This window comes from Benincasa hispida, chromosome 2 (assembly GCF_027475165.1).
Source record: "Benincasa hispida cultivar pf3 chromosome 2, pf3_genome.v1.1, whole genome shotgun sequence".
Classification (NCBI taxonomy): domain Eukaryota; kingdom Viridiplantae; phylum Streptophyta; class Magnoliopsida; order Cucurbitales; family Cucurbitaceae; genus Benincasa; species Benincasa hispida.
The window spans coordinates 37,803,123-37,831,036 of record NC_143479.1 but is presented as its reverse complement, the minus strand read 5'-3'; the positions used below and the strand labels follow the sequence as shown (position 1 = coordinate 37,831,036).

At 36.3% G+C, this 27,914-nt stretch overlaps 2 protein-coding genes across 6 annotated transcripts in view; one reads left to right on the top strand and one right to left on the bottom strand.

The window, feature by feature from the left end:
- Nucleotides 1-9,859, top strand: part of LOC150037876 (uncharacterized) — a 32,949-nt gene extending 23,090 nt beyond the window's left edge. Inside the window, exons 3-7 of the mRNA XM_090311055.1 lie at nucleotides 4,083-4,186; nucleotides 5,784-5,877; nucleotides 8,185-8,297; nucleotides 8,770-8,873; nucleotides 9,531-9,859. Of these exons, the coding sequence (XP_090167181.1) occupies nucleotides 4,083-4,186; nucleotides 5,784-5,877; nucleotides 8,185-8,297; nucleotides 8,770-8,873; nucleotides 9,531-9,544 (429 nt within the window). The 3' untranslated portion in view covers nucleotides 9,545-9,859. The remainder of the gene's footprint in view (nucleotides 1-4,082; nucleotides 4,187-5,783; nucleotides 5,878-8,184; nucleotides 8,298-8,769; nucleotides 8,874-9,530) is intronic.
- Nucleotides 9,860-11,293: 1,434 nt separating this feature from the next.
- The window catches only part of LOC120072247 (sterol 3-beta-glucosyltransferase UGT80A2-like), a 34,999-nt gene continuing 18,378 nt past the window's right edge, over nucleotides 11,294-27,914 (bottom strand). For all 5 annotated transcript variants that reach the window (XM_039024671.2, XM_039024669.2, XM_039024670.2 and 2 more), the window contains 6 exons: nucleotides 14,011-14,141; nucleotides 13,502-13,604; nucleotides 13,325-13,401; nucleotides 12,818-12,865; nucleotides 12,589-12,738; nucleotides 11,294-11,746 (listed from right to left, as the gene is read on the bottom strand). In XM_039024671.2, coding sequence (XP_038880599.1) covers nucleotides 11,582-11,746; nucleotides 12,589-12,738; nucleotides 12,818-12,865; nucleotides 13,325-13,401; nucleotides 13,502-13,604; nucleotides 14,011-14,141 — 674 coding nt within the window. In that variant the 3' untranslated portion in view covers nucleotides 11,294-11,581. The remainder of the gene's footprint in view (nucleotides 11,747-12,588; nucleotides 12,739-12,817; nucleotides 12,866-13,324; nucleotides 13,402-13,501; nucleotides 13,605-14,010; nucleotides 14,142-27,914) is intronic.

Here is a 27,914-nt window from a genome sequence, read left to right as displayed (position 1 = left end):
ACAATCTCCTAGATGCTGGTACAGAAGATTCAATAACTACATAGAGAGTATTGGGTTTCAAAGAAGTACCTATGACCTTTGTTCTTATGTTAATTCAATTACCTATAAGGACAAAGTCTATTTACTCCTCTATGTGGATGATATGTTGCTAGCTGGGAAATCTAAGGAGGATATAAAACATGTCAAAGATCTTCTAAAGAGAGAGTTTGACATGAAAGATTTGGGTCAGTCTTAAAAGATTCTTGGGATTGAAATAAATAGAGATAGGGCTTCCTCTATCCTCACCATCAGTCAAACAAACTACTGTGAAAAGGTTATTAAAAGGTTCAATATGTCTAATACTAAGCCTGTTATTATACCAGATAATTCACCTAAGGAAACAGATATAGAACATTTGACTCAAATGTAATTAATCCCTTACAATTAAGCAGTAGGTAGTTTAATGTATCTAATGATATCAACTAGACCAGACTTATCCTATTATACTAGTCTTGTCAGTAGATACATGTCTAACCCTGGAAAAAGGCACTGGGAAGTAACAAAATGGATATTAAGATACTTAATATGGTCTAAACAAACTAAATTAACATATCAAAGTACAAAAGAAATAGAAATAGAGCTATATGGATATGTTGATTTAGATTTTGCAGGTGACCAAGACAAAAGGAGATCATTAACAGGTTATCTATTCTTATATGGTCCAAATTTACTATGTTGGAAAGAAAATCTCCAATCAATCATAGCCTTATCTACTACTAAAGTAGAATACACGACATTATCAGAAACTATAAAAGAAGCATCGTGGTTAAAGGGGTTGATGAAGGACTTTTGTATTAATCAAACAGTAGTTAAGATCTACTGTGATAACGAAAGTGCCATTCATCTTTCCAAAAATCCTCAATATCACTCAAGGACCAAACACATAGATATAGAATATCATTTCCTAAGGACAGAATAGAAAAAGGCGAAGTCGAAGTACACAAAATCCATACCACTGAGAATGCTGCTGATATACTTACCAAACCTGTTTCAAAGCTCAAACTCTCTAACTGTCTTGGTCAGATCGGCTTCCAGCTACTTGAAAAAAGGTGAAGACCAGTTAGATTTGGAAGGAGAAAAGCTTGCATGTTGAGCTTAAGGTGAAGATTTGAACTATAAAATAAGCTCAAGTATACAAATCAAGTCTTCAATAGCTTTTTACAATTTCTTTACAGTTTGTTATGTAACTACTTGTATCAGCTCAAAGTATAAATATGCATCATTTACCTTTAGTAAGATAATCTTTCAAAAACTTACAAGAAAGCTACAAGATCTGTAAAGAAAATGACTTAGCTCTTGAGTAATAAAACTTCTTCTCCTTCCTGTGGATGTAGGCACTCCATTGCTGAACCACGTACATCTCCGTGTAGCTCTTGTTCCCTTCTTTCTCTTTATCACATTGTATGTTACTTCTTCTTCTTCATTCTCACAGCAAAATCACACAAACAATCAGAAAGAGAAGAGGGTTAAAGAGCATTTCTGTAAACAGTAGACTAAAACGAGAGAGAGAAAGAAAATAAAATTTGTTTGTTATTTTTCTTTTCCCATCAGAAAGTGGTGTCTCTTCCACTAGGTAGTGAAAGTGGTATACACCACGTGTTGCACATCAGCTAGAGGTCGTGGGGCAACAGAGCCAAGCAATCTACCTACCAAGTTTTTGGGGCAAATTAACTAGGCTTTTGGATCATGGATCGATTCAATTGAAGCCTTTTCATCATTTGGGCTTTTCTTGATTCAAGAAATTAAGTGAACAGGCCCAACAATATTTCAAGAGTAATATCAATGCTTGAAACTAAATAGAGTTAGACCCATTTAAAATTTGTAGATGTTTTGCTCACTAGTGTGAGGCCAAGGGTAACATACTCGATGTCTGTTGTCTTTAGATATGGACCAAAACGATGTAACTTCTCGACCCAAATCATTTTGGATATTCTTGATTTTATCAAACCTATTTTCCGCGAGACTTTGATATTGAAGAAATATATTGAATACTTTATACTTATTTCAACAAGTAAATTAGATATAGCCAGATATGGAGGAGCCTGGTGAAGGCCCCCAAAGGTCACAATGGTCAAGCTCAAGTGTTAGTCTTAGTATTAGTGCTTCAAGATTTAAAATGAATGGAATGAACCCTTCTTTGACGAAAACATTTTCGTTGCATATTTTGATAATTTTGCTCAACACCCTATCAAATGAATAACTTTGCCTAACTCTCTTAAGTCTTGACTTTCTAAGCAATTGAAAATTCATTTTTTTTTCATTTAGAAATACATTTTTAAACACAATATATATTTGAGGAAAGGAGTGAAGTTCTACACTTTAACTAGTCGTGAAGTTTGAGGAGTTGTGAACTTCTGAGGTCCATAGTGTAAGAAGTTAATAAAACATAAAAATGTCACTTTTTAGTGATAGAGACAACGAATTCCATGGGCCAAACAAAAAATGGAGTTCACTACTTCACTTCCTCCAATCCTCAACTCTCCCGATTCTTTGGGCCAAATAACTTAGAAAGTCAAACTAAACAAACTTTGGAGGTTACTTTTATTGTTACTTTCACCTTAACCTCTTCCTTATTGTTACTTAAATAAGTGTTTCAAAATGAGAGAATTTTTTTTAAGCACTTAAAAATTCAAACCGAACCCGTAAGGGGACGTTATAATCTAGGGTTATAATAGTTTGTATTTTGGGAACAAACTATTTTAGTCTAGGTTATAATAGTTTGTGTTTTGGAGTTGAAGAAGCTTTAAGTCAAATACCTCAGTTTTTTTGGTATGCTCTATATATACTACTGGTTTTAAATTCAAATCACAGAGTTATCATCATTTTCCTTAGTTTTTTGTAAACAACAAAATCTGTACGCAATCTTCATCAGTAAAAAAATCCAGATCTTCCTATGGATGTAGGCAATCTTGCCGAACCATATAAACATTGTGTCTCCATCTTCTTGCCTTATCTTTCTTGTTCATACGAGTGTTTTTTTATTGCAAATCGTGTGCCATTCAATTATCTTTCAAATCGCATCGTGTAATCTAAATATCGAGTAAATCATACATCGATTCTTCGCTATCGAGTTGCTTCGAGTACATCGTTTTCAACTTTTATTCACACCGAGTATCGTTAAAGAACCATCGAGTACGATCGAGTATTAGTTTTGTTGCCATCGAGTTCCATCGAGGATTTAACATAGACTCGTCAGACAAAGAAGGGAATTCTTATCGAGGATCGAGTATGAAGACGTCGAGCATCAGTTTCGAGTGTCGAGGATTTGGCAGAATATTTATGAGCCATTTCTTCATCTTTCCAGCGTTGATCTTGAGTATTTGGGCCTTGTGAAGATAGGATGAGCGAGAAATAATAAATACTTTAGCAAATAGAGTTTTGAAATAACATTTACTATTCTTAGATGTAGGTTATAAATAGTCGTATGCACTATTATTATATTTGGTGCCCCAAATATGAAATAGGCTATAATAACTCACTCCACCAACTTCAAGTGAGTGTCCCAAACAACCCCTAAATATAAATATTTATATGGCATGATTTCATATTAATTAGTTTTTCCCGGTTAGTTGCATTTTCTAGTTTCTCCAAGTCTAATCCATTGATAGCTGAGTTCACTAGTGGATAATCTTTTCAATGTAATTTTGAGCATACATTAATTCATTACTTATCCAATTAAATAAAAGTTTTAAGGTTAAATTTTTGTTGAAAAATCATTTTTTTTTTCATATTTTATAGAAAGACTTTTACAGATAGAAAAAATGTCAAATTATTTACAAAAATAGTAAAAAAAAAAAAACACAGATAGATACTGATAGACTTCTATCAACGTCTATCCATGCTAGCTTCTATCAGTTTCTATCACTAATAGACATTGACAGAATTCTATCAGTTTTTGTAAAAAAAAAAAACAAAATTTTACTATTTTGTGTAAATAGTTTCCTTTATTTTTCTATTTTATATATGTATATTTTTTGGAAAAAATATCATATTTTTTACTTGATGAAATGATTGTTTACGAAATGAATATTATATATATAAAGGTGGATGGAGCAAAAGAAGGCTATGGGAATATGAACATTGATGAAGACATGATGAACTTCAACCCTCCAAATCACTATGCTTCTTCTTCACAAATTTTGTTCCCGTAAGTCACTATTACAATTATTTTCCATAACAATTTCTTATTTAAAAAAGAAAAAGAGGTTTTCAAGGGTATTTATGTTCACACAAATTGATAAAATATAATGTTTCAAGAAGGGAAAAAAAAAAACAAAAATGATATATAATATTATCTTTATACCTTTTTTTAGAACACTACAAGAGAGTTTCAACCTAAAAAAAAAACAAAAATGATATATAATATTATCTTTATACCTGAATAGGTAAGCCGCATTGAACTATTAAAAAAATTAGGAAATAATATGTTTCTTTCTTTTTAAATAATAGGAAAAAAATACTTTTTTAGTCTTAGATTTCAAGTCTCGTTTCTATTTGATTCTTAGGTTTCAAAATGTTAAACATTTAATCCTTAAATTTTGAGTTTAGTTTCAATTTAGTTTATAGGTTTCAAAATTTTATCATTTTACTTCATAATTATTTAAAATTAATTAAGAGACATCGACGTGAATGATTGAAAATGAGTATTTAATGAAAAATTAAAGTTAAAATTATAAAATCTTAAAACTTAAGGACCATATTGAAATAAAACTAAAATCTTAAGGATAAAATTATTAAAAATTGAAACTTATGAAGTGAATTGAAACCAAACTTAAGTACTAAATTTGTAATATTTTGAAACTTAAGGATCAAACAGAAACTAGATTCAAAACCTAAGGATCAAAAAGACATTTTTCCCGAAATAATATTGACAGTAGTCATAGTAGGTTCTTAAACTTTAGGGAATTGACCTCAATTGTTCGTATTTGATGTTTCAATTTATTAATTTGCACTATTTCAATTTACTATAAACACTTCAATCGAGAGTATTTATTGATATAAATTATTTTGATTCTTAAAAAAAAAAAATTCAAAAAATCATTTTGATTTAAATACTTCCCATATAAAAAAAGGTTTAAAATAAAACATTTATGTGTTTTGACAACTATTTCTCAAAAGTATTTTTATATATAAGTTTGTTTGATTTGTTTATACACTTAAGTGTTTCTATTAATGTCAAATTACTGTAAAGAACGAGTATAATGAACTGGTAGTTAAAAAAAAATCATGAACTAATAATTTAGAATAATAGTCGCCAGAGTTGGTCATTTGGGGTGGTCAACACGAAAGTTGGTGGTGGTGGTGGCTGAAGTTGGTTGTCCAGAGTGGTTGTCGGAATTAGCCACCAGTGATATTTGTTAGGATTGGTTGCCAATGAAGGTCATCGGAGATGGTTGCTGGATGTTTCACTGTAGTAGGTTTTTGGTGGTGGTCACCAGAAATGGCCTGCGGAGGGTAGTGGTAGCCATGACAACGTAGTGAATATAAGGTAGACGACTCTTAAGGGCAATTTGGTAATATTAAAAAGTATACAACTTAGGAAGAGATTAACAATTAAACACTCAAAACTCATTTTTCTAAAAGTGGATTTTCCGTGTATCTCCTGAACTAACTTATTTTATAATCTGATTTTTTCAAAAGATATTTTGAATGATTGTTGAACACTCAATCTTTTTTCAAAATAAAATTGATAATCAACTAGGGAATAATATAGTTAAAGAAAATAGATGTATCCATTGTTTCAGGTCAGAAGAAATGCAATTTCATGGACCGTTGAACCAAGGACCATCGAATGGCACCTTTTACTCAACCGATTTCTCAACCATCCAATTTCCTCAGGTATTGTTTCTCTCAACATAATATACCATATTATGCCATTTTCTTCTTTTTCTTTAAGGAAAATTGATGTATCCACTGTTTTTTTTTTCTTTTGCCATTTTCTTCTTCTTTTTCTTTTGAATATGAAATATTTTTTGTTCTATAGAACTCGGTTAGCTCATCAAGTTTCAAAATGTTATAATTTTATTCATTAACTATGAGTTTTGTCTCTATTTCATGTGAGTTATATATATTTGTACTTTGAGATTTGAGTTCAGTTTCAATCAAAATATAATGGTAAATTGAGGTACCACATTCGGAAACCTAGAGATGAAATGAAAACTAAAATTAGAAATCTTGAATATAAAGGGGCAGTTGCAAATATAGCAATCAGACTCAAACTATTAGCAGATATAACATAATATAAAAAAATACAAATATGAACAAATTTAGATAATCTCCGAATGATTGGTCATATCACTGGTAAGAGTTTATTACTAATAGACTTTGTTATATTCGCAATTTTTTTAAAAATTATTATATATTAGCTATTATCCCTAAAAATATTGTCCATTGCAATTACTTATAACTTTGTAAAACCTAGAGTCAAAGTAAGCTACACTCAGAATTTGAGACTAAAAAGTTTATTTTCTCTCTCTCTTCTCACTTTTAGCATTCTTTTTGAACCATCTTCTTCTTATTCTAATTTTTCATCAATAAATATATATATATATATATATTTTGGAGTACATATGAAAATTTTCTCTTGTTTTACTCAAAGAGTGTTTTGAAGCATCCAATCAAATGTAGGACTTTGGTGTTAAATTCAAACAGCCTATTTTGAACCTTGCCAATAAAACCCATCTATCAAAATGGGTTTAGGATACTTCTCACATAAGAAAGAGATCCACAAAGCTTTCATGTCCTTACTCTTCCTTTTGCCCTTTTCTTTAACAATGTTGGGAAAAACCTCACTTTTACTGAAGAACAAGTAGAAAACAATTGAAAAATATTAAAAGAAAGCAACAAAACTAAGAATTAAGACACAAGAATTTACATAGCCATCTCCAAAATCGAAAATAGTCACAATCTATTAGAAAAAATTCATTGGGTGGAAAAATTGTTACAATAACAAAAATTCTCTGCAATTATCGAAATTACAAGAGTATTGTCTCAAAACTAGAGCTAGCACACTCAAGCTTAAAAGTGTTTCTAACTGTGACACTATAAAAGTAGTTATTGGATTTCTTATATTACTTGGAACTCATTACTTTCCAACTCTTTTAGATATAGGAACCCATTACTTTTCTATTCCTTTATATGTGAAATTTCTCTCTTCAAAATATTGTGCGTAAACCCAATTAATTCCACATTGGCAAGCTACGAAGAATCTACGGCTTCTAGTAAATCCATTGTCTTCACCAACAATCATAATTCTCAAATCAAAGAACTATAATCTACACCATCGTAAAGAATAGACCAGTTAGAAGGTCGTCTTCCAAGATGTTTCTTTTTTGTCACATGACGATAAAACACTATTGAAATTTATGCTACAGTTTTTACCTGCTTTGCTCACTTGAAAATTCTTCAACCATAGACATAACTTCCACCACACACACACCTTGTATGACTGTGAAGTCAGGGCCCATGTGTAAACGTGTGGAATTGCTAGCATCCCATCTTGTATCATGATAAAGCAAACATATCACGAGGATGAATTTTACCTTTCTTTAGAGGAAATCATTCTTTTTCTCCAATGAGAGAGAGAGTGTTAGTATCCAACCTACGACCCTCCTCGTTTTCTTATGAAGAAGTCATAGTTGTTTCTTCTAAAGATGAATTCTATCACGATTGTTGTTACAGACATCAAGACATGCAAGGGATAACGTCTCGATGTTGTACCTTAGTCGTGTGCTATTTTATGAAAGAAAATTTGATAGTGTCGAGATGCCATAAATAATATTTCGACGTAATGGACAAAAAGTAGTATTGAGATGACACATCTGTGACGTCGAGTGAAGTATAACTTATCCAAGTACGATTGTAGCATTGCTATGTTACATACCAAGACATTGTATGTGCAAAAAATTTGATTTGTGCATATGTGTGACAAACTTAGCACTGTTAGCGCCTTTGTACTCCAATTGTTTGAAATGTAAAAATAAAACATATATCCTCATGAAATTCACTGTTCTAACCTCAAAACTAGCCTGAAATAAGTCCTAGATCAGATAGTGCATATGTATCTTAAACTTACAAAAAGAGAGTAAATTAAAATGATAGATTCATATTTTATTTGGTATATTATATATCTATCTCTGATTACAGACAAGATTGAATCTGGAAGATGGGCTGCCATCATCTTCCAATCTTCACCTCTCACGCCATTGGATTTCTGAAGGCAATGTCTTAAGCAATGCTACCACACCTCCAACTTCAAGGTACATCCAAACTTAATTTTTTTGCTTAAGCTTTTATGTTACTTTTATTTTAATGTATTTTAAGTCTCTAACCTTCTAAATATTTCTATTTTACATCAAATTACAAGTTCAACGACTTCTTAATATTTATCTAATGGGTAGTTGCAAATATAACGAGCAGGCCCAAATATTAGCATATACAGCACAAAATGCAAAAAATATACATATATAGAAATAGCAAAATTTGGATTTAACTTTAGAATCTATTAGTGATAGACCATATAAATGGTAGGAGTATAGAATCTAGTGTTCATATACATAAGAATCCAACTAACCCATTAGATATTGATGTTTAAAGACGTGTTAAACGTGAAGATTAAAGCTTTAATAGGGTATGAAATGCAATATTGAAATCTAAAAGGACTAGAATTGTAACATAAGAATTGTGATAGTATTGTAATAATTTGATAAAATATATGAAATTTGGAAACAGGTCAGCAGAAAGTAGAAATGCAGTTTATGACCCAACGTATGAGTCGATGGGATTACCTATAGATCCTCATTTACGCCTCTTTCTTTCATGGCGTGATTCAACAGGTATAAAAACAAAGGTGGTTTGTTAAGAAATACCTAATCGTGTGACTAAGGGTATGTTTAGATTGATTAGAGAAAAAAAGTGTTTTATAAAAGAGTCTTTTTTATTTACACTCTTCTGTTAAAAACTATGTAAAATAAATTTTGAAATGTAAAATAATTTTTTTTTCGAAATGACTTACTTTAAAAATTAACACTTGAAAAGTTTTTAAAGAAGATTAATAGTGACTAAAATGAGTAGAGTCTTAGTTGACATAAAACTTATATTGTTGAACTTCAAAGTTGAAGTTTCAGTTATTCCACCTCACGTATTATCAAAATAATAATAATGTTTGAGAAATTGTTTTCAATGGTAAAAATATTAAAATATATATAGATATAGCTCTGTCAATGTCTATCAGTGTCTTTTACTAATAAACAGTAACATTTAGTTCATTTTACTATATTTGAAAATGCTCCCTAATATTTTGTGCAACTAAAAAAAATAATGATATATATATATGTGTGTGTGTTTATCATGACATTTGCAATGGGTAGTGTATGTTAACATTTTTCAATGAGTCAATTTTCTATAGCATTGAGTCATTTCGGGATAGGTTAAGTTCTTAGAAAAACTTAATCTAACTTCCTACATTCTCCTTTCGTAAAATTGATTTGCAGGTGATGCGATGTGAAAAGTGAGAAGCACAACCTAAAGTTATTGTTGAATTTCCTCCAGCTTAAAAAGTTCTTAAATTTTCAATAATTTGGGAATAACTTCTAACAACATTTGTTATTATTCCCTTCAACAAGTGACTCTTAAATTTGTGTTCTGGAGTTTTGTCGTTCAAAATTATTTTGGTGTTGTTTGCACTATGTGATTTTTAATCCTTATATGGGTTTTTTAATTTTATGTGTAAGAAAGACATGGATTCCTCGTTCTTCTTTACATTAATGTCATGTTTATCACTCCGTAATGAAAATTGATATAATCGTAATGAGATCTACTTATTACATTACCATTGACTTATAATGTTTTCATTGGAGTAAACGTGACCATCTTTTCCGATATTATTTTCAGTGGGAAAAAGAAATGAGAACTTTAAAACATGGTCATTAATCTGTTTGCAAGCAGAGACATGAGAACTTTAAAACACCCCATAGCATGCTTGGGCCACAACTTTTAAGACCGCCTGATGAACAAAAGATGATACCACAATGTCTGTCAAATCCGAACCTTCATATAGGAGAAAGACTAGTATTTACCATTTCCAAACCAAACCAGAAGCCCCAAGTATTTTTTATGATTTGCCACAACCTGAACCTTGAGAATCTGAAAATCATCTCGAGTTATGTAATAATAGAATAGTTATGGAAAGACGAGCTATGCGATTCGTCTCAACACGTGACGTCCCGAAGAAAAGAAACTTTCATATGCAAAAAAAAAAAAGCAAGTGGGATATCGAAGGGCTATGAGAGGCAATCCTCACCCCTTATAAACATCTCTTCTCCTTCACCCTGCATAATATCCTCGATAAATCCTCAACACAAAGGAGAAATAAACAGGGAAAAATTGGATCACCTTGGCATATTCCTCTAGAAAGAGAAACACATCTCATAATAAGTTCCATAAAATCATGATGAAAACTCAACTTAGCAAGAAAACCTTTGATAACAAATCATTCCGCTCAATCATAAGCCTTGCTCATATCAATTTTCATTGCAGCCCATCCAACCTTACCGTTTTTTTATCTGATAGTATTGAGGCAGTCAAATCCCAGGATGACATTATCAATAATCACCCAAATCCGGTACAAAAACTCTCCGATTTAAGCTAATAATGTCGTTTACACAAACTTTAGCCTATTTGCAATTGCCATAGATGGAAAATAAAGATTACACATTAAAGCTAATGAATTACATTCTTTTATCAATTTGATTTACATAATTGACTTTTAGTCGGAACATAGCTGTTGTGTTATGGAGTACACATGCAAGTTAATGAATCCTCTTATGAAGAATGAATTTTCTTTCACTACTACTAATTTTAGATTTTATGACGGTAAATCACTCTTCGATTCCAAATGTATTTTTTATGTATTCTTTACAATTATTTAATTGACCCTCAAAAAACACAATATATACACAACGATGCAAAGAAAACGGTAAAAAATATATAAATTAATGACAGTTAAAAACTGTCAACCATAATTATTTTTTTCTTTACATTTAAAATGTCTTGCAAATTTTTTTTTTCATGACAATTCTACAATTATCACAAATACGAAAATTGATTCCAAACGTGTAAATTAGGAATGATCTAAGGTAAAAATGAAAATCACAAGAACAAAACATTAACTATCCGTCTGTCACATTTTCGCTAAGAAACTGTTTCTCGTCATCACCATTAAATAGTCACTCAGATTTAATAATGAACCTCAATGTTAAAAAGCAATAATACAATTATTCTTATGTTAAAAAGTAGAGAATCATCGTAAAGCAGACTCTCTTTTTGTAATATTATCTGTGTTCTAAGTATGAGATTGGTGAAGAGTAACATTTATTGTTCATACACCAATCTAGTTTATATTACACTCAAAATGAAAGCTAAAGAGTCTTTCACATTACAAGAAGTTATATGTTAGATTACTCAGATACAACAATAATGCCTTTTGTCAAGGTAGTTTTCTGTAGATGATGTATGCATCTAATAAATAAAATAGCAAATAAGATTAAGATATATGGAGAAGGCGTCTAACCGAAAAGCCACGTTTCGGAGTCTCAGGTTTAGCCAGAGTTCTACTTTGATGAAAATGCTTGTGGAAAGCATTCACTGCACCTCCTACTCCATCCTCAATTTCTATGGCCTTGGACAGTTCCACAGCCCTCTCTTTTACCTGCAAGCCGGCCGATGCCAAGAAAATATCCGTCATTAAGAATACAGCGAAGTATATACGGAAAGTAATACATAGTTCGTCATATACGGAAAGTAATACATAGTTCGTCATATATAGAAAGTAATAGATAGTTCGTCAACGTAAGCATAACTCAATGGTTAAGATATTTGTCCTTCCTCTAAGAAGTCATAGGTTCGGATGCAAGTGATGTGTACAAAGGAGAGAAGATAAACAATCTAATAGAATTAATGACAAAAGGGAGAAGAATTGAGTTTGGTGACTGAAACATCAGGCCATCGTTCCTTTCCAAGCAATATGTACATTTTCACAAAGTTATGATACATGAAGAGTTTTCTTTTTGGTTAAAATACCAATTAGGATTTATAGTTTAGGGTGAATTTTTATGGTCTATACTTTTAATTGTCTAATTTCAGTCCCTTGATTGTCAATAGATCTTAAGAATGGACCTCGTAGTTATCTTTTATTCAATTTGGCAAAATAATAATAATAATAATTTTCATACAAGTTACAGAACGTATCAATTTCCGAGAGTGAAGACTTAGAAGGAATAAATTACTTTTAGCAAATGTTGAACAAAAACTAACGGTGAGGACGAATTTTACATTAATTGAAAGCAATCAACCATATAGACTAAATATGAACATTTTAAAAAAATGAGGACGAAAATGAAACAAGTCTTAAAAGTACAAGACCCGAAATAATTATTAAGTTCTAATAAAAGTTTTGTTCAGGATGCACATAACAACAGAATCTTTTTGCAAACCTGACGGCAATATAGAGTTTTAGAAGTCACCAAAAGTTCACATAAGTACTGGAAATACCTTGGGATCAAGCATAAAGTTTATGGCATCAATCAACTTTTCAAGTGAAAATTCAGCAACTGGGATAGGCGGGGGACCAAGTCCCCGTGCATGCACACGCTCGCCCCAAAATTGCTGATCACCGAAGATTGGCACAATTGTTGTTGGACACTGAAGAAAACAAGAATATGGCTAAACTCAATTGTTACAAGTAATTTGCAAAACGAACGGTGGAATAATAAAAATTTACAGCTGCTTTGAGTCCAGCTGCAGTTGTTCCTGCACCCCCGTGGTGTACCTGAAAGAAACGCTATATTTAGATTGTTCTACACACACACACCATAGAGAGACAGAGATGGAGTTCAAAGAGAAGCAGGCAACTAGTATTTATCTTATTAGCCATTGAATCCTCTATTTACACATTTTACAACTCAAACATGTCTGTTTGGTTTCACAAAATTATATAAATAACAATCCATATATCCGTGAAAATGCATACATGTTAAGCTTGGAGACAGTCTATACCACAACGATGCTTAGCTCTTCTAATAAGCTGCCTAATCAATTTATGGTCATATAAATTGGTGCAAAGAGAAGATTTTTGGCAATGATTGTACGGCTATATTCAATAAGAAGACTGATTCTATTATTGATATAAGGGAGTGTAAACTTGCAAAAAACAGTGTTCAGAATAAAAATTATGAAAGAAAATAGCTTTTTAAAGCCTAAGTTTTGAGTAACACTTCAAATACTTTACCACAGCCATGCATCTCGGAAATAGCCAATCATGGGGACAATTATCCAGCACGTACACAAACTCTTTTGGCTCTGCCACTAGATATAGAGATCCATATTTCTTCATGAGTCAAGCATTGGAAGCCACGTAATATATAATTTTAGAAGGGAGGAAAAAGGATAGAAATATTAGACTAACAGCTTCCAAGACCACCCCAGCCTTTATTTATTATTCCTCTCCTTCCTGTAATTTCCAGAGCTTCAACTATAATCTGTGTCATTTCTTGTGGTTGTTCAACAGGCTGCATCAAACACCAAATTAAAAATAATAATAATAAAAAAAATAAAAATAAAAAAAGGACAATTTCAACCTGTTTCAATTGTTTTATAGCATAACTGAAACATAAGCATTTCAATAGCCTAAAATATGAAGCAATGCAGAGAAGAAATCCTGGCTGGAGCATTTAAATTTTAGAGCTCAGAATTAAGGATTCTTGTTCAATGTCAGTTCACTCACAGGACTTGGATCTTTAGTTGGGTCTCTCGAGTTATATTTTAATGTTTAACAACTACATCCTTCATTACATATATGATTACACTTGAAAATATTATCTATAAAATTCTCACTATTTACAAATTGGAAGATTAAATCATGTTTGATGCATGTACTGAAATACTAGAAAAGCAAAGGGGAAACATATATCTCACAAGGCTGCCAAATCCAATGTAAATTGGCCTTTCGCCAGCTTCCATCCATTGCACAAGAGAATTTGGCGGTTGATAATTTGAAGCAAGGTCGAGGAAACAAAATCCAACTACATCAATTTTAGACCCCCAATCTGAAACAATGAGAAAGGGGCAACCAGTAAGAGTGGGATCACCAAGTATCACTGGATGTATGTAAAATCCCAAAGAACAGGAAACAATAGTAGCAAGAATTTGTAAACAACTCATCCTGTGAAAGGGAGGAAAGAAGAATTGGATAGCTAACACTTGAACATAACAATTAAAATGGGCCCCCTTTTTTGAGTAAAAAACCTTACACTGACTAGGTAACTATAATTTGGTAATAAAACAAGAGTTTCCAACTTAAGAAATTCACTGCCAGAAGTTCCTTGCAACATTTAGTAGTTCATACTTCATATTTCATTCACAAACCGAAAGCTTGAGCTGAATGAATTTTTAGGAAAACTAAACCCCATTCAAATTATGGATGAAGCAAGAAAAAGTTCAGCAAAACTTACCAGGAAAAATGAAGATACAAGAAACTAAATGAAGTACTCAGAGCCACAAAAGATCCTATAAAGCATAGGAACAGTTGTGGCAGGACCTAGGTGTTTCTTAAACTTGGCATGCAAGGCAATAGTATAAAAGATTGAATCTGAATTTGATTTTTTGACTTAAAAAAAGACATTGTGTATTAAATTTAACAAGTATTTTTTGGTATAATTCATAAACAATTTTAAGAGGTTCTAATTATAATACCCGGATCCCAATTTCCCTACTTAAGCAAGTAATTAAGGAAATAAACCAAGTATAAGTTAAATCTTATGTTGAAGGGAAGAAAAATTCTAAGTATTGGAGTAAACGTTTGAGTAGCATTGAGTTGGAGCTTAACAAGTGAAAATTTGGCTAAGTGTTGAAGCCTAGGACAACCATGCATTGAGGCTTGTGAGACATGGGCACATGGTGAAAGTTGGCTATGCGTGAGTCTTGACATCGGAGGGTATCATGTTGGCTAAAGTGGTGGACGCATGGTGTGGTGTCTATGTATTAATCTTGGCCTTGGAGAGGGAGTCTTGTTGGCTAAGTGATGGACGCATGTTGGTCGAGTGTTGGCATGAGGCACTGGCCAAGCGTTGGCGTGACAAGGGCTGCTCATGCATTGGGATGACAAGAGGCTGCGTGATTGAGCAGCGAGGAAGGGCCATCGAGTAACGAGGATGGGCCAGGCGCGAGTAGGACGCGTTCGGTTGCACGCGAATGTGGGCACTGGACGTTGAGGCATTGTGCGAGGGCAATCGCATAGCTGCTTGCGAGGCTGCACGATAGCATCAGACGATAGCACTAAACGATGAGCATAGGCACTAGACGATGAGTGCAAAGCTAAGCGATTGAGGCTGGGCGCGCGTGTTGTCCAGTGTGCGGCAGTGAGCGCAAGGCGCTGGCTACTCAATGCACACTAGAGCTATGCGATGGAGCGAGGTAGCGTGCATTGAGGTATGCAACAGATGGGCATGCGGTGCACACAAGAGCTACACGATCAAGCTATGCGATGGGCCAAGCTATGATGGGCACATAGTGTAGTGTCTATGCGTTCATGGGGCTTGCGGCACACAAAAGGCTTGCGAGGTTGGGTGGTGAATGTGTTGGTCTCGTGCACGCGACTATGGGCGTTGGCAAGCAACAAGGGCATGCTTGCATTTGGTCATGAGGGCTTAGGCGATGACAAGAGGCTAGGTGATGACAAGAGGCTAGGCGATGTCAAGGCAAGCCTTGGTCATTGACGCGAGGGCACATCGGTAGTAGGCATATGGTGAGGGCATGCGAAAAGACAAACCAAGAGGCGTTGGCTTAAGACCTAGCTTGACCCAAGGCTTGGCATGTGGTGGTGTCATGCGTGGATAATAGGCCAAGCGATGGTTGAGTGGTGGCCAAGGATGCGGCCAACAAAGGGTTAGGCGATGGAAGGCTTGCAACCATGCGATGAGACTAGGTTGGCACCATGACTAGGAGGTTCAAATAGGGGAACTCGGCGAGCATATAGGTAAGAGTCATGCGTTGACAAGGTAGATGTGCAAGGAGTGCTATTCAACCATAAGGGAAAGTATGCGTTGAGGTGATGAATTGAAGAAACTTGGAGAGCAAGGCTGAATAGCAAATCATCCGGACAAGTGGCTAAACCGAGAGGAGTGTGAGCTTAAGTTAGGAGGAGGTGGATGAATATTAAGACATGCAAAGAGGACTTGTGCATGGGGAGGACAACGCAACTGAGCAAGTAGGAAGTGGCATGAAAGTAGGTAGTGGCAAAGCAAGGTGAAGACACTCTGAAAGTTCCTAAGTAAGAGGTGTCATGCATTGGAGCCTTAAGAGATGATGAGGATTGGTTGCTAAAGGCCTATAAATACCACCACAAGGCTTCTCTTCAATTCATAACACAAATTCTCTTCAAAGGACATTAGGAAGAGTGTTTGAGGGCAGATTCGAAATAAGTTTTGCGTTGATCACGAAGAGCATGCGTTGATAGCAAGACCATGCGTTGATCAAGAAGGCAAAAGGTGCAGGTGCTGTCCAGGCGATGGGAACAGATTGTAACCCAAGTTCAAACGAGGAGTCCTCCCAAACTACTTGTGCATTTTGACTGATTCCAAAGCCACTTGAAAGCTCTGGGTGTCTAGTTTTCAAGGCAGGGCTTCCGGAGAATAAGCTCAAAAGAATCGGGCTGGAGAGTGAAGAAAGGACAGAAGGGTCGAGCTCTCGGGTAAGCTTGGGCCAGTCTTAATAATTTGAAGATTCCAGCCAAATCAAGAGGAGTTCTGAGTTGAGATTTTAAAGTGAGCCTCATGAGACAATTTAGAACATGTTTGTAGAAGGAACCTTCCTGAAATAACGCTCAGAAAACTGAGTAATCTAAGCTTGAAGTTGAATCTGGAAATTAGGGTTCAAAAGGAAGCCAGGGGAGACCAAGGAACTTGGAAAGAGAGAAAGGTTCCTGACAATCAAGATGAGTGGTTTTCTTTTAAGGTTTTATGATATCTTTATTGATATATGTTTATGTTGTGAATGAGAATGAGAATGTGGCCGGGATGGTCAGGGGGTCAATAGACCTAGTTCCTGAATCCGGAGCAGAATCTTACAGGATGGTCAGGGGGCCATGAGGCCTAGTTCTTGAGCCTTTGAGAGGAATCTCGTATGGGATGGTCAGAAGGTTGACGGGCCTAGCTTCTGAGCCCATAAGCAGGGATCTATGTGCACATAGGGAACATAAGAGATAGAATGGATATGTTGAGTTTTAGTTTTAACTATCAACCGCATGTGTAGGTAGGGTTGTGAACAGACTCATTCAAGGCTGAGATTTAAATGTTGACCTCGTAATTGTGATATGCTTTATTTGCTATACGTTGAAAGAGACTTGTTATGTTGTTACTGTTGGAAATAGGGTTTTTAACCTAGGGCCATTTATGTAATTGTGTAAGACCCCTATGGTTTCCTACTGTCTATTTATACAGTGAGTCCCAGTGTATTTAGTATATCAGTTTTAAAACAAATAAGAAAAGACTTTATATCGTGGTTTTTCTCCCTGCACTAGGGTTTCCACGTAATCCTATTGTTTTTCTCTTCTCTATACTCTTTTTAACATGGTATCAAAGCACGGTGACGAAAACCTAGCCGTTATGGAAGAAAATCAACCTCAATCCTCCTCTGTTGATGAGTCTTCAAGTTTTGACATGAGAACGGCAATCCGAGCAGCGGTAAAGGAATGTTTTCAGGATGCCCTACCGGAATTAATATTTGTCGTTCAGGTACAATCCTTGGAAAATCGCCCTCAGCCAATCGGGTATCACCATTCCGGAACCAGTCAGAATCCGATCGGAGCTGGAGCCGGCCGCGAGGAACCATCGATTCACGATCGGAGCTATCACAATCATGGCAGAGTCGACGGCGATCACGGCAGAGTCGGCGGTCTTGGACGTGAAGAACAGGCTGGCCGCGAGGAGGTGTTGACCGTCGATCGGAGCTATCAGGGCAGAGGGAGAAGTGTCGGGGGCGAAGAGCAGAAGAGTGATGATCTAATTAGGGTTAGTACTGGTCTGGAGCAAACCGAACCGGTTTGGGTTGAACTAGGGTAGACCAGCCAGACCCGGTATGTTGATTTTAATTCCGACCCGAACCGATCCGGCCCACGCCAGGCCCGACCTGAGAACGCAGCTTTTAATTCCGACCCGCAATTATTTAGTTTCGACCCGCGATCCGACCCACGCCTGGCCCAACCCGAAAGCTCAGCCCGACCCGAAAACTCATCTGTCCAGTTTTTTGCGCCACTGATCCATTGTCAGCCCGACCCGGTGATCCGGTTTTCTTCAACAGCCAACCCGATGGCTTTTTCACATCCAACAGTCGAGGTCTCGAGCAACCAGCACCTGTTCCAATCAATTGTGGTTTAGCTCGTTACCCAGACGATGTGAGACAACGGTTGGCTTATCTGCAACAGCAAATTTCTGATTTGGATACGATGTTTGGTGAAAATCCTCAACCGATTTATTCAGAAAATCCGGTAAACTCATTACCTATAGTGCCTAACGTTTCCTACTTGGTTCGATAGGTAATTTTGCAGGATTTATCCTCGGAGAAAAATTAAATGGCCAGAACTATTTTTCTTGGTCTCAATCGATCCAAAAGGCCTTGGAAGGGCATCACAAGTTTGGATATTTGACAGGGAAATTCCAAAGCCGGCCCCAGGTGATCCTGAAGAACAAATTTGGAAAGGAGAAGATTCGTTGCTACGGTCGGTCTTGGTGAACAGTATGGAACCCCAGATAGGAAGACGGCTATTATATGCTGCCACAGCCAAGGATATCTGGGAGGCGGCGCAAGATCTATATTCTAAACGACAGTATGCCTCTCGGCTATATACACTCCATAAACAGGTTCATGAATCCAAACAAGGGTCTATGGATGTTACCTCTTATTTTAACAAACTGTTGATGCTGTGGCAGGAAATGGACTTGTGTAGAGAAATTGTCTGGAATTGTCCACAGGATGGGGCCCAATTTTTTAAGATTGAGGAAGCAGATCGTGTTTATGTGTTTTTGGCTGGATTAAATCCAAAGTTGGATGGGGTTCGTAGTCGGATCTTGGGCCAGAACCCAATTCATTCACTTCGAGAAGTCTGTTCTGAAATACAACTAGAAAAAGATTGATCGTGTGCCATGAATAATACCACCTCAACTACTGATGCAGCCGCTTTCGTTGCCAAGCCGTCCAGTACTGATGGTGATAAGAAACCTCCTCCCGTTTGTGAACATTGTAAAAAGCTTTGGCATACGAAGAATCAATGTTGGAAATTACACGGGAAGCCCCCAAATAGCAGGCGACGACAGTCTCATGAAAAATCTAATACTCCCTGGCAAGTGATTCAGTAGATGACCAAACTCAGAAGAAATCTCCTGGTGAAGGTAAACATAGCTCAAGTACAGTTGGGGTGAGTGCAATTGCACAATCAGGTAATTTTCCTTCTTTTGGCCTAATTAGTGTGAATGGTAAGAAACCATGGATTGTGGATTCAGGGGCTACTGATCATCTTACGAGTTCCTCAGAGTTATTTATGTCATATAATCCGAGTGTTGGTAATGAGAGGATTCGAATTGCTGATGGATCTTTTGCCCCTGTTGCAAGAAAGGGCAATATCTCTCCGTTTCATGGTTTAATTCTATGTGATACCTTACATGTGCCTAAAATATCATATAATCTGTTATCTGTCAGTAAACTAATAAGAGATTTGAGGTGTAAGGCGATTTTCTCACCTGATTCAATTTTATTTCAGGATCTGAAATTGGGGATGACGATTGGCACTGCCTGGCACGATAGGGGACTCTACTTCCTTTCTGACGAGACTTCCTCTAGGAATGATCACCAATCGGGGTTTATGTCTTTAAATTTCTCTGTTTCTGAAAATGATGTTATGTTATGCATTTTCGCTTAGGACATCCGAATTTTCAATATATGAAATATTTATTTCCTCATTTATTTCATAATGCTCGTACTTCTTTTAATTGTGATGTTTGTATTCGTACAAAGAAACATCGTGTTTCTTTCCATTCTCAGCCTTATAAACCCTCGAGTCCTTTTTCTCTCGTTCATAGTGATGTCTGGGGTCCCTCACCGGTTACTACGTCCACGGGAAAACGGTGGTTTGTCACGTTTATAGATGATCACACCCGTCTCACCTAGGTTTTCCTGCTCACTGATAAATCTGAAGTGTCCTCTGTTTTCCAACAGTTTTACACAACTGTCGAAACTCAATTTAAAACAAAGATTGGGATTTTAAGAAGTGATAATGGGTGAGAATTCTTTAATGCCTCTTTCAGAGAATTTCTCGACTTTAAAGGTATTGTTCACCAGAGCTCATGTGCTTACACTCCGCAACAAAATAGAGTAGCTGAGCGTAAAAATCGGCATCTGGTTGAAGTAGCCCGATCTCTTATGTTATCCACCACCCTTCCGTCATACCTCTGGGGAGATGTAGTTCTTACTGCTGCTCACCTCATTAATCGGATGCCCTCTCGTATTCTTAATCTTCATACCCCTTTAGAATTGCTTAAAGAGTCTTTTCCTACTACTCGGTTGATCTCTGATGTTTCTCTTGGGGTTTTTGGTTGTGTTGCTTTTGTTCACTCCCATGGTCTAAACCGCACGAAATTTTCTCCTCGTGCTCAGAAGTGTGTCTTTGTTGGATATCCACTCCATCAACGTGGATATAAGTGTTATCACCCGTCATCTCGAAAGTATTATGTCTCTATGGATATCACCTTTCTCGAGGATCAGTCGTTCTTTCCTGTTAGTCATCTTTAGGGGAAGAACATAAATGAAGAGACTAACTGGTCCTCTTATGCTATTCCTTTAAAGTCAGCGCCCATTCAAACCTTGTCTAAACCTAGTCCTGATCATGATAGTCCAGTTCTTCCTACCAATCAAGTTCCTTGGAAAACGTACTACAGGAAGAATCTCAAGAAGGAAGCAGTGTCACCTGTTGAACCAGAACTGTCGGCTCCAGTGCAGGAGTCTGACCTGTCATCAGGTCCAGGTACGTATATTCCTAATGATGTTGATTTATGTATGGAGAATGATGAAGGCAGGCATGCCAAGGGGGAAGGAAGCAGTGATACTAAAAGAGTGATAGAAAGGGAAATTGTAGAGGATGAAATGATTGACGCTACGGAGGATGAAATGGTCCGTGCTAATGATGATGTGGAAGATACTACTGAAGTTTCTGATACACAGATAGTAAATCATGGTGAGAAGCCTGAAGAGGTGAAAGAACGTGATGTGTCACTTGATCTTCCTATAGCCCTGAGGAAAGGTACCTGTTCATGTACTAAATATTCTATGCATAGTTACATGACATATAGTAATCTGACATCCGAGTTCAAGGCTTTTACTACTAGCTTGGACACTGAGGTGGTTCCAGATAACATAAGTGTTGCAATGAAAAAACCAGAATGGCGGTCTGCTGTTATGGAAGAAATAAGAGCTCTGGAAAAGAATAAAACCTGGGAATCGGTGACTTTGCCTGAAGGGCACAAAACAGTAGGATGTAAATGGGTGTTTACTATAAAGTACAAGTCAGATGGGACAATTGACCGATACAAAGCTAGACTTGTTGCAAGAGGTTTCACCCAAACATATGGAGTGGATTATTCTAAGACGTTTTCACCTGTGGCTAAACTTAACACGATCCGAGTGCTTCTGTCAGTAGCTGTGAATAAAGATTGGCCCCTACACCAACTTGATGTTAAAAATGCGTTTTTGAACGGGGAATTTGAGGAGGAAGTCTATATAAGTCCCCCTCCCGAGTTCGAGAGTCGATTTAAAAATAAAGTGTAGATTGAGAAAATCACTATACGGATTGAAACAGTCTCCAAGGGCCTGGTTTGACAGGTTCACGACGTTTGTGAAAGCACAGGAATATGTTCAAGGACATTCCGATCACACTATTTTTGTAAGAAGATCAACATCAGGGAAAATAGTTGTTCTTATTGTCTATGTTGATGATATTGTTTTATCTGGGGATGAAGATGTAGAAGTCACAAGACTAAAAACAGAGATGGCTAGAGAGTTTGAAATAAAGCCTCGATAAGCTAAGATACTTTCTGGGAATGGAAGTGGCTCGCTCAAAAGAGGGTATATCAGTTTCTCAACGAAAATATATACTGGACTTGCTAAAGGAAACAGGTATGACTGGGTGTAAACCTGTTGACACGCCAGTAGAATACAATGTGAAAATCGGTGATAAGAATGATGGAATTCCTGTTAATAAAGAAAGGTATCAGCGGTTAGTTAGGAAGTTGATATACTTGTCTCACACAAGACCAGATATTTCTTATGCAGTAAGTGTTGTGAATCAGTTCATGCAAGCTCCTTGTGAGGATCATATGATAGCAGTTGAACGTATTCTTCGGTATCTGAAAGGAACTCTTGGTAAAAGCCTAATGTTCAGGAAAACCGATAAACGATCTATTGAAGCTTACACTGATTCTGACTGGGCAGGGTCTGTTGTTGATAGAAGATCTATGTCTGGATATTGTACGTTTTTCTGGGGAAATCTAGTCACCTTGAGAAGTAAAAAACAAAGAATTGTTGCTAGAAGTAGTGCTAAGGCAGAGTATCGGGCCATGAGTCTAGGGATTTGTGAAGAAATTTGGTTGAAGAAAGTATTATCAGATCTCCAGCAAGATAATGAGCTTCCAATGAAATTATTTTGTGATAATAAAGCTGCCATCAGTATTGCAAACAACCCAGTTCAACATGACAGAACTAAACATGTGGAGATAGACAGACACTATATTAAGGAGGTTGGACAGTCGAAACATATGCATCCCTTATATTCCTTCGAGTCAACGAGTTGTTCATGTACTTGAGGGGGAGTGTTGGAAATAGGGTTTTTAACCTAGGGGCATTTATGTAATTGTGTAAGACCCCTAAGGTTTCCTACTGTCTATTTATACAGTGAGTCCCTGTGTATTTAGTGTATCAGTTTTAAAACAAATAAGAAAAGACTTTATATCGTGGTTTTTATCCCTGCACTAGGGTTTTCACGTAATCCTGTTGTTTTTCTCTTCTCTATTCTCTTTTAAATAGTTACCACTCATTGAGCTTCTTGAAACTCATTCTTTTTTTTCATGTTTTCTTCCCAGGTAGCAAAAAAATGAAGAATTCCAAGGTGCTGCCAAAGTCAAGGTCTACCACGCCACAGCTACACTTCCGATTCTAAGTTGTTGTTGTAAACTTTGTAGTTAAGTCTGGAAATTGTAAAAACGTTATGCTATTTGTAATAAAATAAGTTTAGCCAAACAATTGTTGTTTATTTCCTTAACTTTAAGTTTATTGAGTGGAAAATGGTCAAATGGGCAGTAGGTATCCCAAAAGGGTGGTATCTGCCGTCCTCATGCCTCCTTTCGGATTTTAGAGGTAGGCTCAGGAGGGGTGTGACACTAATAGTTCTCCAAAACAGAAAAATAATACTCAAATCCAAAAACAAATTTTGACTTTTTTTTTTTTAGTTTAAACACTGCAAGGATGAGGGATCCAGCTATCGACTTGTAAGATGGTAATTGGTGTCTTTATTTGCTGAGTTGTCTTGGCAAAACTTTAGTTGTTTTTGTTGTATCCAAACTCATGAGCTCAAAATATTGAAAACATGGACATACATGGTGCATTAAATGTATCCCATCATCTCGAAAAAGTCATAGTCCAACCCCACGACAGGTTCTGTCTCAGTAAGTGAGGCACACTCTCCCTTTCACTTCATCTCTATCTACTGGTTGGATGCATGTGTAATCTTCAAAAATTTACCCATGACTTGTTCTTTATATCTCTATTCCCACAACGCTGTATTCATTCAACCCATTTCTACTTAATTCTGCCATGATGTACCTACTGCAGTCTACAAATAAAGCAAAAAAATTCAGTCTTCCGCAACTCCGGGTTCAAACATCAATATAAGTCTTTTGGTTGTATTTGTCTCAATCATCCATGATTTAATTTTGTGGGTTATCTTATTTGTGGATGACTAATGAATGGTAATTTTACTATTATTTTTCCCATTAATTTAGTTTATTTCTCGTGCAATCAAGTATGTTTTAATGAAATAAATGCAACTGTCCATTAGTCGCCAAAGTAGAATTTTTTTTTTTTTTGGGTAAAAGAAACTTTATTAATATGAATAAGGGGAAGACCCCGAAGAATTACAATAGAGTGCCAATTATTGACTAAGAAAGATAAAATGAAATGAGTGAAAGGGTGCTGTAATTTACACCAAGAAAAAGCGGTAGATAAAACTAACTCAAAAAACCTAACAGAAGAAGAACATGTATCATGAAAAAGCCGTCCGTTCCTTTCACTCCATAAGCACGGATAAAAGCCAACCAAATGACCTTCTTGGTTCCACCAAAAGGATGTCCCACTAACACCGAGACCAAAGCATCAGAAATATCATGTGGACAAGTGAAATTCCAAGCAAAATGAGGCAAGAGAAGGTTCCAAATGCCAGTAGCAAAAGAACAATGAAAAAATAGATGAACTGACAATTTAGCATGTTCATGGCACATATGACACCAAGATGGAGAAAGAGACATGTAAGACATACGACGTTGCTAATGATCAGCAGTATTAAATATTAATGGCACCCCAACTGAGTTCCCAAAGAAGATTTTAATCTTCTTAGGATATCTATCCTTCCAAATCACCGAATAAAGATCAGTCAAGTCTGAATCCAGATCACCTTCCAAATCAGTCATAAGAGACTTGACAGTAAAGCCCAAAGATAGATCAAGAGGCCACAACCAAGTTTCAAGGGTAGCACGCAATCGGATTGGTGTCAAGTGAAAGGATAATGAGGCCCACTCAGCAATCTCTAACTCATTAAGATTACGACGTAAGTCCAAATTCCATGCAGTCATAGATGAGTTCCAAACACTAGCAACTGTAACCTCAGAATGTTGTACAAGACGAAAAAGCCGTGGATAGGTGGTAGAAAGGACTCCACAACTAAGCGAAGAGTCATTCCAAAAGGACGTAGATGAACCATCCCCAATGCGGCAACTAACTCGATTAGCAATCAACTCAAAAGACAGACAAACATACCTCCATGGTGATTTGGAAGAAGCTCCATTGACAGGGAGGGCCAAACACAATCAGTAGAATAATACTTGACAACAATAAGCTTCCTCCATAAAGCATCATGTTCAATTAAAAACCGCCAAGCCCATTTCACAAGAAGAGCCAAATTCCGATGGTTAAAATTGCCTATGCCAAGACCTCCCAATAATTTTGGATGCTGAGAAACCATCCAATTCACATTATGAACACCACCATCACCATGAGAGCCTTCCCAAAAGAAATCCCGAACCAATCTATCCAGGCAATTAATAATAGAGGAAGAAGCCTTAAACAGAGACAAATAATATGTAAGGAGGCTAGAAAGAGTAGCTTGAATAAGCGTGTGACGACCGAATACTTCCAATTATGGAGTTTATGCTGAAACCTCTCAATCACAGGCTGCCAAAACAAACCAGATTTTGAACTACCACCCAAAGGAAGCCCTAAATAAGAAGCTGGCCAAAAGAATGCAGCAACCAGTCAAAATCAGAGTCAGAGACATGAATCCCAAGAAGCTCAATCTTAACAAGATTGATTTTAAGGCCAGAAGCATACTAAAAAATATGGACAATTTCAAACAAGTTCCATATGGCAGTTCTTTCAGCAGTAGAGAACAATAACGTGTCGTCAGCAAACTGTAAATGAATCAGAGTAAAATCAGAATGGCCAACAGGATGTGCACTAATATGACCCAATGCAGAGCTATGATCAATAAGACGACTCAGACAATCAGCCACTAAGATAAATAAGAAAGGAGAGAGAGGATCTCCCTGTCTTATGCCTCGTGAGGGAAGAATCTTGCCACGAGGGCGGCCATTAATGATGATCGAGTAATTCGCACTAGAAATGCATCCTCTGATCCAGTTACACCCGCGGCAACCAAAACCTTTAACCTGGAGTATATAATCAAGGAAGTCCCAATCAACTATGTCAAAAACTTTCTCAAGATCCAGTTTTAAGACAACCCCTGGTTTTTTCTGAGAGGTCCAATCATCAATGAGCTCATTCACCATCAGGGAAGCATCAAGAATCTGTCTATTAGCTACAAAAGCAAGTTGATTGGGTGAAATCGTAGAAGGAAGAAGCTTTTTCAAGCGATTTGACAAAACACGGGCAATAATTTAAAAACATAGGGAATGAGACTAATAGGTCTTTAATCAGAAATAGATCTCGAGTCAACTCTCTTGGGTATCAGGCAGATATAAGTCTCATTCATTTTCACTTAATAATCCCAGAATTGTAAAAATCATTAATGTCTAACATGATATCAGATTTTAGAGTAGGCCAAAAAAATTTAAAGAATTCAGCCATAAAACCATCTGGACTAGGAGATTTACTAACACCAAGAGAGGAGACAGCAGCAAATACCTCATCATCAATAAAAGGACGCTCGAGATCAATGGCTTGAGTAGGTGAAATAGGATTCCACTTAAGGTTTAGTGGAAGGAATCGCTGACCCCCGTCTTTTTTGAAAAGGGATGAATAAAAAGACAAGAATTCAACTTCAATGTCCTGTGAAGTCAAAAGACTTGTGCCATCCCTTGAGAGAATCTCCGTAATAGAGGACTTACGGCGTCGGGCAGCAACAATTTTATGGAAAAACCATGTGTTTTCATCACCCTCAAGAAGCCATTTCAGCTTACAACGCTGCTGCCAATGGAAATGATCTTGAATAGTCATATTTTCAATTTGTTCACGAAGAACACGTCTATTAATTTGTTCCTCATTAAGGGCCTGGTTGTCTTCCAGGACATCTAAATTGGTTAATTGTGAGATTAGGGAATGAAGATTAGTAACCTCACTACGACGATTGGTATTCCAATCCCGGATAATAACTTTCAAACCCTGAAGTTTCATCATAAAACCATGCCCAGGCGAATTGGTGTCTCTAGAGGTAAAACTAGTATGACTCTTTTGTATGAAATAGAAATAGTATCTAGGAATAGTATGAACCCAAGACTCTTTTGTGTTCATTTAATGTATCTAGATGTAAAAATGTCAATTTTGTAATGTATTAATTCATTTTGACTTATTTGCATGAATTCTATTATTTTGTCAGAATGTGGCCCCATTTCCCACAAGGCAAAACAAAATGCAGCTGCATTCATTCTTAAACTGCTGACCCACCATTTTTGCTGGTCAAAACAAATGACCGTCATTTTCAATCCAGATCCTCCTTGGACTCCGAAACCACCTGGGAAGTTGGTTGCATGGACTTTGACTTTCCTTAACTACCTCGAACCTTGAAGGCTATAAAAGTCACTCCCCCTAGAGAAGTTCAAAGTTTTTCCACTCAAGAAATCTAACCTTGCGTTAAGAACGAAAGTTCCTCTAACCTTTGAACACTTCCAATCCCTTTAACTAGTGAGAGGATTGTAAAACTGAATTCTCCTTTGAGGTTGAATTGAGCTATAGAGGGAACCCCTTAAGTGTGTAATTTTTTCTTAGGCAAGGAGATTGTAACTTAGCTCGCTGTTTTCATATTCTTCGATCTTTATAGTCATGGTTGATTATCTAGTGAAGAATTCTCTCATTTCATTCATGTCAAGCTAAAATTTTTAAAATTCAAGTATGTTGATGCACTAAACATCTTGTAATGTGATAGCGTGTTGATAGTTTGTTTCCGATTTTGACTAGTGTCATTTGCCTCATGGTGTATGTTAATCTTCTTAATTTAAACTGGGCACTTAAATTAGCAAGCTAGTGCAGCTCATATCAAGCTTGTTAGAGAAGAA